The 12,409-nt window shown below is 41.6% G+C and overlaps 1 protein-coding gene across 7 annotated transcripts in view; it reads left to right on the plus strand.

The window, feature by feature from the left end:
* Positions 1-12,409, plus strand: part of RAPGEF6 (Rap guanine nucleotide exchange factor 6) — a 229,346-nt gene that overhangs the window by 90,914 nt on the left and 126,023 nt on the right. For all 7 annotated transcript variants that reach the window (XM_019535060.1, XM_019535062.1, XM_019535055.1 and 4 more), the window contains exon 6: positions 8,534-8,677. In XM_019535060.1, coding sequence (XP_019390605.1) covers positions 8,534-8,677 — 144 coding nt within the window. The remainder of the gene's footprint in view (positions 1-8,533; positions 8,678-12,409) is intronic.

Below are 12,409 nucleotides of genomic sequence, written 5' to 3' on the forward strand. Positions count from 1 at the left end.
CCCCAATTTGGGCTGAATCCTGAAGCGACTACAGCCTGTTTCGCACACCCCTAGTATGTAGCACTGTTGAATTGAAAAGTATAGTCCCTGGGAAAGCACAGATCAGACCTAGCTCTTCTTGCAACCCAAGGATGTCTGTCTCACCCCCTATAAAGATGGATAGAATAAATAGGGAACATAAATAGGAAGTAGAATGGAAAGAGTTGATTTACCTTTCTGTGAGTCTGGTATAATAAAAAGAGGTTTCCTTTTCCTTATGGAGTAAATATAATCTGGATGCTCGAGACCCAAGAAGAGCGCTTGATGGAGTCATTTGGAACAGAAACACTTTAGGGTTGTTGTCACCCTTGTCCCAAACTAGCTTTCTCCTGTGGCTAGATGAGACCTGTCAGAGTTAAAAACCTAGGATCGTGTCCCCATATGTAGTTCAGGATGTTTTTGAAAGCATCAAAGAAATACAGTAAGAAAGGGAAACATTTACTTTTTATGTCTTTTGAAGTTTATTAGTGTTTTTACTGGAACATATCTTGTAACAGTAGTTGATGATTCTAGAGTAGCTGAATGAGTAATAAGTGCTTGATTTCAGACATGGCACTTGAGTTGTGACAGTAACTTGAGCCAGGAAAACTACCTTTTTAAAGACTGTCTATTGTATTCAACAGTTATTTATTTTTTTCCCCCTTCAGCTGGTATTGGCTGTTACAACTACAAATAATGGGTATAATGTTTTTGGACAAAAGGCAACTTTTAAGATGGCTGTTAAGAGTTAAGTGCATTTAATGGTTATTTGAATGAGGATGACTGAGCCCTATGCGTACACAGTGACTGCTCTGTCAAGTTCTCTGGAACCGTACGTGCCACAGTGGTTTTCTGATGATTTGCAGATTGTATGTATTTACCTGTATGATCCTTTAGCTATGGGATACTAGCATTTTGAAGTGAGCTCTCGAGACAAATCTTAATTTAAGTGTAAATCCATTAAATTGTTTGATTTGGAATACCAACAGACATCCTAGTTGCCTTGCTATCAAGGGATATGGATACCGGATTTTTTTGCAGCCATTATGCCTGCATGTTTCACACAAGTATAGCAGATACACTCCAAATTTACCTCTGCTTCATCCAGGGTCAAATACAGGGCAATATAGCTAATGTGTATTGCTACAGGGTCATTCAAATGAGATGGCTAAAGCATACGAGCTGCTTCCTGCTCTTGAGCAGTAGCTTCCCCTCCCCTTTTAAATCAGATGAAAAGGTATGTTTCTTCCCACCCTTTGACTAGCGTAACTGAGAAAAGAATATGGACCATTGTTTATGAGCAGTCAAGCAATTATTTTTTTTCTTTTAAGAAGCTATTACAATGAGGTTTGATCTAGTTAAAAGAAAACAAACAAAAAATTCAGGTACATTGTTACCTAGAAAACATTCTTATATTTTGCGACGCCATTTCTGTCCTAAGTGGAACTGCCTGAAGGGGGAAGTGACTCATTGCGGTGTCACTCATAAATTCCGTGACATTGTTTGAATTTCCCTAAATTGAGAATTGATGAGTCACTAACTACAAATGAGATTTGCAACATGACATGGACTATAATCTAGAGACAGAAAATGTATGCTGTAAAATTCTTAAGAGATACAGATGTCATTTTAAGTAAATTATCCCTGATGATAAGAATACAAATAGATACGTTCATGAAAAGTACATTGTGTATAAATGTTCTTGACCACACTATTCCTATGTCAGTTGAGTGGAAATGCAGATGTAGACATAAGCTTAATAGTTATAACTGAAGTTCCATATTGAAATAAGTCTGAAGTAGTTATGAAAATGTGTCGGCCCTGAGAGGTAAGAATAGGGGTGTGCAAAACGGGCCGTATTCAATTTGGATTCGGCCCCAATCGGGGACAGTGATTTGATTAATTGATTTGGATCGCTATCCCGATTCGATTTGGTCAAATCCTAATCTGAAGATTTGATGCTGATCTTTGGAGAATCGGTGATTTGGCCATAGATGCAGCTTTAAATGTTTCTTTTCTGTGTACCTCAAGGTACCAGGTGTGGCTCATGAATACTGTGATGCTGGTGGATTGAGTGTCCCACAGGAGCATGGGGGTCTCCTCCACATGCTTGGTGGCGAGCCCAGAAGTGGACCAGAAGTATTTTCGGTTCACTTCTGGGTCTGCTGCCGAGCTTGTGGGGGGGCACCCCTGTGCCTGCCTGGCAAGGCGGTCTGCTGCAAGGGGACCTCCCCCCGACCTCTCCCCACCCCCTGATGCCTCTGGCTGATTTCCTGGGGCCTCTGGCAGATGCATGGGCTGCCACCACCCTACTGCTCCTTTGCCTGGCCTGGCCTCCACTCTCTGCCCAACCCTGGGCTGCACAGGGGGAAAAATAAGTGTTGTACCCCGCCCCTCCCTCCTCCCCCCCTGCACAGGCTTGGGGACAGACCACTGCTGTTCTGCTGTCCCCCTGACTGGGCCACACGGCCCCCTGCCCTGACCTGGCTCTGCTCTTCCCAGCTCAGCTCTGCTTCCCCCCACCCCCAAGGTCTGTGCAGACATGGGAACAGGCTGTTGCTGCCCCACTGCATGGCGACAGCCCTCTCACCAAATTGGCAGCTGGGGTGGGGGTATGTGGAAAAGCAAAACCTCTTATTTTTACATCAATCCCCACTTTCCTGCTCTCTTTTTTGCAGGGCTTTGTGTGTGTGTGTGTGTGTGTGTGTGTGTGTGTTTGTGTGTTGCTGATTTTGTGAAAATTACCTGATTTCACATTTTCTTGGAAAACTGGGGGACTGAGAGTTAACTTGAATTGGGAGGGTAACTATAGCCCAATCAGTCTAACTTCCATTCTAGGGAAAATCCTAGAAAAGTTAATCAAGGAGTCTAGCTGCGATAAGCTTGCAGAAAGTAAGATTCTGAATGACAGCCAGCATGGCTTTGTCATGGGCAAGCCTTGCCTTACCAACCTCATCTCCTTCTATGACCAGGTAACTCGCCACCTAGACACAAGAGAGCAGGTTGACATTGTATACCTAGATTTCCAAAAGACCTTTGATCTAGTATCCCACGATGTCCTCGTGAGAAAATTGGAGGATTGTGGGCTTAACTCTGAGACAGGTGGGTGAGAAACTGGCTGCAGAATAGGACCCAGACAGTCAAGGTGAACGGACCTGTGTCATCCTGGCAAGAAGTGGGCAGCAGCGTCCTGTGGGGTCGGTGCTCAATCCAGTACTTTTTCAACATTGTTATTAATGATTTGGATGTGGAGGTGAAGAACTCACTGGCCAAGTTCGTGGACAACACCAAATTATGGGGAAGTGTGGTCACGCTTGAAGGTAGGCTACAGTTACAGGCAAACCTAGACAGGCTAGCAAGTTGGGCAGATCAGAACCTGATGAAGTTCAACGTTGAGAAATGCAAAGTGCTTGACCTTGGGACGAGCAACCCCCAACACACCTACAGGCTTGGTGGCACCAAACTAACTAGCTCCACGAATGAAAGGGGCCTCAGGGTAATACTAGACCACAGTATGAGTATGAGCCAGCAGTGTGATGCTGTAGCCAGTAGGGCAAATAATACTCTGACATGCATCAATCGATGCATCTCCAGCAAAACCAAGCAGGTGAGCCTTCCACTCTACTCAGCACTGGTGAGATCGTAGCTAGAGTACTGCGTTCAGTTCTGGGCACCGCACTTTAACGAGGACATGGACAAGCTTGAGGGAGTTCAAAGATGAGCCACCCGTATGATCAGTCTTACAAGGCAAGCCATATGAGGAAGGGCTGAGGCAGCTGGGACTCTTCAGCTTGAGAAAAGGAAGGCTGAGAGGGGACCTGGTAGCAGCTTACCACTACACTAGGGGAGTATATCAAGGGCTCGGTGAGGAACTGTTCACCAGGGCACCTGAGAGGAGAACCAGGAGTAATGGCCACAAATTCCTGGAAGATCAATTCAGGCTCAGTATTAGGAAAAACTTCTTCAAAGCCAGGGTGTCCAGATGGTGGAATAAGCTGCCTCCAGAGGTGGTGCAATAGCCTATGCTGGAAATCTTCAAGAGGAGACTAGACAGATACCTTGCTGGGGTCACCTGAACCCAAGTTATCTTTCCTGCTTGGTGTAGGGGGCTGGACCCAATGATCTGAAGTCCCTTCCAGTCTTACAATCTATGGAATCTGGAATAGAAGTCCAATAAACCGATTTAACCTAAATCAGTGAAGTCTGATACTACATCTATCCAGGTTTATTGTAAGCTGGTTTTGGCCATTTTGAAAGCTGTTTATGTGCACTGAACTTCTGTTGGGTTACAGATTTGAACTGGTTGATCACTTTTTATACTGGTTTATATGCAACTTCTGTCCCTAGCCCTTGGGCCAGAAAGATTTTAATGGGGATGTCAAACCTAAGAACACGTGTGGTGCAGTATGTCCAACCTCCATATTTATTGTGAGCACATGAACAGTGGGAACTGTGTGTAGTGTTAGTCAATAAAATTATCAGACTCTGTGTGGGGTCACAGCTAGGAAAAGTTTAGAAACTGTTATAATAAAGCTTCATTTTTATTTTTAAAACGTTGTCTGTAGAATAGCTGAAATGTCTTTGCTGAAACTTTCACAAATAAATTCAGCCCGAGACAGATGCCCAGCAGAGAGAATTTCAGTCCGAACTGTTTGTTTGATGTTTTATAAACGGCTGAAAATGGCCTTCATTGGAAAGTGTCAAGTGACCTAAAACAGACTGTTACTTTCATCAAGCATAATAAGTATGCTGTTAGAAATTGTTATGGATGGTTATAAGTCATGGTTAGTTGTAATAATTTTTAACCATTTGTAAGTTGTTATAAATGGTACCTTACTATAAATATAGCAGCTATGAGTTTTGAGACCTCTGCTGTTTTGCCTGGTATCAAAACGAAAGAAAATGATGTATGTATGTACAATACTACTAAATTTCAAGCTGTGTTGTATAAGGGGTTTTCAGCTTCTTTGATATTTTTTGACAGTTATACAGTAGTGGTATTAACTGAAGGAAGCAGGTGGTCTTATTTTCTTAGTTTCTACTAACAGTTGATTTTTTTTTTTTTTTTTTCCCCCTCCCCACCTCGTTAACAAGCCTTGGGCTCAGTTCTTATTTTTCATTTAGAATAAGGGAAGGAAAATAGTTTTACATCATAGTAGAGGATTACTTTGCCATAGTTCTACGCACATCGTAACAATGTCTGTGGAACTCCATGTGAGAGCTATTATGATCCTGGAAGATACCGAATGCTTTCAGTTCTCTTGATAATAGGAGCTTGGCACCTGTAAGTAGCTATGTAGAAGCTTATAGGATTGGACTCAGACATCAGAAAAGCAAGTAATACATTTGGCATAGAACTGCATTTCTCATAAACCTGGGGTGTCAAACTCACTGCGTGCCCTGGGCCAGATCTGGCCTGAAGGGGCAGTGGCTGTAGCAGGAAGAGTTGTGGTAGGGCAAGCAGCTGTAGGACTGTAGGATGAGTGAGTCTGGGTTGGCACAGCCCTTGCTTGCTCTTTTTCTGTGGATGGTCACGTTCACTTGAGCTCAGGGCCTTGGATTCTGTGGCTGTTCACGCCTCCTCTAGCCGTGCCCCCATTTTCAGTAGCCTTTCAGTAGCCCAACTGGCCAGATGAAGTGGCTTTGTGGACTAGATCTGGCCTATGGACTATATTTGACACCTGCTACAAATCAACAGGTGCCTGGATATGGTATGTAAGTTAAAATTTGAAATCAAGCTTGTTATTTTAATAGGGCAACTTTAAAAGAAAGTAAAGGTTCAGATTTATACTTGTTCTACTTACCAGTTGCTTTGTCAGTAACTAAAAATCCATATATTCTGATGGTCACCCCTCGAGGCCTTTCCGTTCTGTAAATGCTTGTTGCTTGTCATTTAAAAACTGCTGGTGAAACTTCCACTAAGGCAGGTACTGGGAGAGTCGCTGCTGTCCCAGTAGACACCACAAGTGCTGCAGATATTTAGGCTTTTTCTCCCAGATCAGAAATGGCTGCTCTTGGAGAAAAATAAGCTGGCCACAACCAGAGTTAAATTGCTTCTGGGAGAGGTTTTTTTTCCTGCAGACTGAAGGTGTATACGCTTTCTCCTGATTTAATTCCTCCTGGGGACCAGGGAGAGCAGAGCCCCTGGAAAGGCTCCCTGTTTTCCAGGACCAAGGAGGGGCGAGGGCAGCTGTTCCTTCCCTGCACCATAGATCAGGAGGTTAGGGGAGGGGAGCAGCAGCCACTGTTCTCTACCTTTTCCCCCACACCAAGCAGTCCTCAGTTTTGGGAAGAGGCAGGGGACTTTTTGCTGGCTCCCACTGGCACCCACTTAATGCCTAGCTGAGCACCAGGCTGGTAATTTAAAAGCCGGCAGCTGGGAGCAGGCCTCAGGGAACCTGCTTCTGGCTGTTGGCTTTTTAATCATTGCTCTGCCCCTGGGTGGGGCGGCAAGGGGGAGCTGGGGACATTCTCCATGCACCTGCCTGTGGGTCCCTTTGGTGTTGAAATTGCTGCCTCTGCTGCTCATCTGAGTGGCAGCGGACAAAGGGGAAGTGGAGAGACTGGAAGGTGGCTGTGTCCTGGACTTTCCCCAGCCCAGCCAAGCACTTCAGTCCTGGCCTCTCCAGATTCTCCTTGCTGCAAGAGCAGGGTGAGACAGGGCTTTGCCACCACAGCAGAGTGCCCCCGTTTCGCCCTGCGCTACCCTCGGTGAGCTTGGACCGGTGTTGGCCGAAGCACAGCCTTGCCGCAGCAACTGAACACTCTCTCCTCCTCCTGCACCCCTTCGGTGATCCCCGAGGAGTACAAGGAGCAGGGCTGTTCTCCCGAGGAGGAGAACTGGGAGAGTTCCCACCATGGGAGAGAGAGTGCTGATTGACAGCGTGGGAGCGGGGGGATTCTCCTGGGCCAGGACCTTCCCTCTGTCTCTGGCAGGTGCTGCTTTTCAGAGCTGACCCAGGGAGCGGCCCGCCAGTGCCGCCTGGCTGGAGACTTGAAGCCTGTGAAGCTCTTTAGCCATGGGGGCTGGAGCAACACGTGCAAGTCCAGCTCCTGGGCTGTTCCTCTACTGGAAGAAATTTCCAGTAGAAATGAATGTCTGCACACTTCTTTAGTCGTGTTCTTTTTTTCATATCCATGTGGTACGACATTAAAGTCTAATCCAATGTTAATCAGCTTGTCGGATTTGTATCTCTTGGTCAGCTCAGTATCTTTCAGCGTAATTTTTCTTGCATTATCCAGCTACGAAAGCAGTTATCCTGTCTGCTTTCAAGTGGTGGTGTTTTTATCTGTAGGAGATTAACACACAAATTCCTAAAATTTGCCTCCCTATCTAGGAACGGGTAGATCTGGTCTCTCTCTCAAATTGCTTAGACAGAATGAGAGTTAGGGTTGGCGTGTTCATTGTTTTCAGTTGTTTGCCTTCTGGTTTTGGTTTTTTTTGGGGTGGGGGGAGAGGTTGGCCTGTTTCTATTCTGTCTTCTACAATTTTGGCCTCAAGTAAATTGATCAAGGTCTCATAACTGCTGGAAGAGAAAATGAAGTTTGCTATTGAACTATTTCAGTAGACATGTTTTAGTTGTATAGTCATGCTTTTAAATTTTAGTATTTGAAACTTTTAAAAATCGCGAATAAAGAAAGTAGAAACTACTGCATGTTAGGTGTATTACAAAGAAATTAAAAGCCCAGTTGCAGCCTATTTGTATATGCCTGTCTGTTCTGTTTCCTGCTTGAAGTGTTCTTCCAAGACATCAGAAGGAAACATGGAAGGATGGCCTGTTTTTCATGTGGAAAAAAAAGTAATTGGAACATGCCAAGTACTTCATTTTAAATATAGGAAATGTACATAAATATGCCTTCTTTTTAATGTTGATGTTCAAAAAAAAGCTATTGAAGTTTTAGAGCAGTTGCACATTTTTAAAAAAAAAAATTTTCTGTGTGTGAAATACAGTGGTCATAAACAAAGATCACGGGAGAGCTGTGCGAGATTCTAGGGTTTTCCTCGACTAACTAATGTGTCCCACTTTAAGTACAGATCCCTGCTTTAAAGCCTATTGGTCTTTGTTAACATGTGACAGCTAACATGGTTTTAATGCCTAACCTTGTAACTATAGTAAGTATAACATTTTAAAATGACTGTGCTTTGGAGTTAATATGTTTTGAACAGTTGATAACTAGTGTGCAGTTGCTGTTTTATAATATACGTGTGCAGTAGGAGGGTTTGCTGCTGGTAAGCAACTCTGTGTAGAGGATACGTGTGGTTCTTTCTATTTTTCTTTTTTTTTTTTTTCTGCTTCCTGGAAGGAAACTGTGGCCTCCAGCTCATTGTAATAACATAATTTTTGAGCCATGGAGCACTGGTTTGCTTAAGAGAGTTGTATAGTCTGTTTCCTAAGCAGATTAACTGTTAAGAGCTAATATTAATGCCTTCCTCATGAGCTTAATAAAGCTCCATCGACTCTCAATGATTTGGAAGAATTGGATGTTTAACCAGGATCCTGAACATGTGTTTCAGGTGGAGAACTCCAAAGACAATGAAGAAAATATCTTGCAAAGAGAAGTTCCCATCAGACAGTCTCGGCGAAGGTTCAGGAAGATTAATCAACGGGGAGAACGCCAGACCATCACTGACCATGTGGATGCTAGCAGTTATCTTTCGGTGAGCATGTTTTCCACTACATACTGGCCTGGCTGTTTGACATCTCTGTGTCTGTCTTGCCTTTTTGTGGGGGGATGTTATGAAGAATTAGAATCTTTAGTTTTTCATATTTGATTTGTATAGTTTTTCCAACTGAAGAATGGTTAAAAGCACTCTAGATTTTGAAGCTGTAGGTGGTAGTTCAGCCACGTCTGCTCAGAAAAACAATGATTTGGTTTTAAGCCCTTTTAGCTGTCTGTAATAGGAACAAAACACTTAGAAGGTCGTTGGTCAATTTGGGGTTGCGCCCCAAACATCCACAGAAATGTTGTTAATATTTTTAACATTGTAATTATTAAATAAGGAATGTCTCGGATCACTGAGATTTTTTTTCTTGAATATAGACCATATTCATTATGCTGTATTTGGCCACAGGTGTTGGGGACTTGTACAGTCTTGATGTTCCACCTGTGGTTAGTCAGTTCAGGTGAAGGATCAGAGAATGTATTTGACAACAGCACAATGTTAAATCATGCATCCAGAAGAGTAAAACATTGCCTTGTCTGCAACACTAAATATATTAATAAAGTATTGTGCCAAGACGCGTGCAGCTGTGATTCTCAGACCACAGAGCTTAAACACGTTTTTGTTTACCATTATTTTTATATAACCACATGCTTAAACCCTATCAGCGGTTGATTGAATGTGGGTGGTCTAGACAAACAACTTCATTTTGAAAAATAATTGTTTTTGAGGTTTTGTTGATTTGAATTTAAATCAAATAATGAAACAAATTGCAAATTAAAAATGAGCATTACCAGGAACCAGGTACCTTCTTCCTTTTTTGATAGCTTAAGTTTTTAAATAGAGCTGAATTTTAACTCGCCTCTCTGTCCAGAAAAGAAAAATGAAATCATTTACAAATAAAAAAACCCAAGTCCCCTCCAACCCTCAGGGCTTGTAGTTGGCAGGCTTTCAAAGTATTTAAAACACAGTAATTAACAAGTAAATCTAGCTAATTTTTCTCTCTCTCAGAAGAAAAATATAGTTTTGGCTTGTGACTAATTCTTATAGTGTTTTTCTTTACATTCATCTTCCTGTGTCTCCTATTTCAGGGGTTGACACATACTGACTTGTGCCAGTAGTTAGTAAGTACAAGCACAAGTAAAAGGTAGTGACTGAAGTTATGTCCTCAAGCTCTGAGCAGTCATGACTAGGGTATGGATCATTAATGAGAACCCAGCTTTTCTGGTTTTCGTTGTGGGGAAACATGCATCTTCACTCCTCCATTGCCTTTCTGTTTAAGACTTTGGTAGCATCTGACTGAATAGGTTGTTGTCTACAAAAGCTCATGCTTCTCTGAGCCAGTTGGTCTCCAGTGTGCCACCCTGCCCTGCCTTCTGCTTGTTAAAGACTGAACATGTGCATTGAGCAGCAGTTCCTCAAGTTTTGATTGTTTGCATTTCTCAGGAAGGGAGAATCTCGTGAGCAGTTGATGTCTGTCTGTGTGGTCTTGAGAGCTCCTCATTCTATGAACAAATGAAATATGTAGCTTTCTGGTGATTTTTTTAAGGATTGTTACCAGTTAATTTTACAACTAGGTGAAGGCTTGTCAAAAGATTTGTGTTAATCAGCAAATTGTGCTAAGTGTGTTATGTTTGTCAGTCTTTTGCTGTGTGTTTATGATAACATGGTGTATTTACCTATTTTTGTATGTGTACCTGCATATTGTCCTTGTGACCATTTGAAATATTCTTGGCTTATAATTGTTAACATATCAAAATCCATTAGTATTTTCATTCAGTTCCATAGAAATGAGAAGTGGGAGAAAGTCTTCACATTCCAAAGCTTATGTTCTGGTATCTTACTTTATTTCAAATTATAACAACAGCAAAAAAAAAAAAGTCCCTGTCTACCGGTTCAAACACTTGACTTGGGAATCAGTGGCAAGTTCAGCTGTGTGGAGTTAAGAATACTTTATGGTACAGTGTCTGCCAGTTGGTTGTCTCTGTTATCAGCTGACCAAATTGCAAAACCATTCTGCCATTTATAGATCATGAAAACTTTCTCTATGCATGACATTTTTGGATATTTTTTGTGGCAAAAAGATGTATAGTGGACAACACAGATTCCTAGGAAATCTAAATGCAAGAGGATCTAGATTCCTTGAGCCATGTTTGCAAATACAAACATTCTTTAAAAATAAAAAAAGAGGTGAAGTTTTTTTAAAAAACAAATTTAATCATACTTTAATAAAATTAACTAGCTTAAACATTTTGTGGTACTTTTTTGTGGGGGGGGGGTTGCATATATAGGTTTAACTTGTGTTGGTGTTAGTGAAAGCTGCATGCACACATTTAAGAACAAAGATTCTAGTAATATAGTATTCCCTAAGGCTTTAAAAATTTTAGATAAGCAGTTGTCTTGCTCAGAATTACCTTTCTGCATGTGAGCTCATCGGTTGCATACATTTCTTCATCTGACAGTTGTTCATAATTATCCTCCTTATATCTGTCCTAGGTTTATTAATATACTTAATTGTGATTTCCATTGCAACTTGATCAGTGTCAGCTTTTCAGGAACAATAGATGAAGCAAGTATAAGCAGGAGGTATTGGGAGAAATACTTTTAATACTTTGTGAAGTCTCAAGTTATGCTAATGAGAGAAATTTTGACAATAACTTTGAACTGGAAAGGTACTATAATGCTAGAACTGGAAAAATGTTTACAAACCTGCCAACAAGCTTGCTTTGTTGACACACTTGTAATGAAAAATGACAGTGTATTACTTCACTTCCTTGCTTGCCACTAAATGGTCTTTGATAGGGGTTGAATATGGCATGTTAGAGCTCTTAAGTAAGTATTATTTAATTATCACATTTTTCCATATTGCACTCAAAGTATTACCTCCAGAGAATAAACTAGTTTCAGTACTTGTGCATCCAGTCCTGCATATACAGTATTACATTCAGTCTGAGAAACTCTGAAAAGTATCCTGTCTGGTACAGGAAGTTTTTAATTCCTAAAACAAACTTTGTTTGTGATTCACTGCTTCTCTTCTTTTATGCCAATCAGGCATTCTTGCTCCCAGGCTCAAATAGAAGCTGTCTTGTATTCTTATATAGAAGAATTTTCCATGAAACTCTTAACTCATTATTAAATCTCTTCCACATGGAAGTGCACTGTGGTCATAATTAAGAATAAGGTTAATCCTTATTTTTATGAAATGTAAGCTATTAAGTGCTACTGCTGAGATGCTTATTTCCAGCTGTTTCTTGCATGGTACTGCTGATAGGCATTAATAGAATATGTTGTAAATGATTATAGATGTTTTTAAAGGTCTTGTAAGCGTAGCTGTTATATTTAGTGAGTATTTTTGACAGGCATGTAGAAAAGCCTCAATCAGGATAAAAACAGCTCTTTTGTTTTATAGTGGTGTAGCCCAGGTGTACACAGGTTTGTACTCCCCTTTCTAAATGAGGGAATTATTGGCAGGGCGTGTGCTGTGGAGGGATACAGGAGCCCAGTGGCCGCCTCTGTCCCCTATAGAGTTAGGCCCAGTCAATCAATTACTTAACTGTATACAAATTTATTATTACCACAAAACCATTAAAGGGTAAGGTTGTAGACTATGTACATGTACAGATTTACAAAACAATAAACCCTATACCGTGTGTGTGTGTCTATATCCTTTGTTCTCGGTTGTTCTATTGGACACTCGTATTTCTGAATAATTATTGGGGTGTGTGTACG

This window comes from Crocodylus porosus, unplaced genomic scaffold, assembly GCF_001723895.1.
Source record: "Crocodylus porosus isolate Cpor-Errol unplaced genomic scaffold, CroPor_comp1, whole genome shotgun sequence".
NCBI classification, from domain to species: domain Eukaryota; kingdom Metazoa; phylum Chordata; order Crocodylia; family Crocodylidae; genus Crocodylus; species Crocodylus porosus.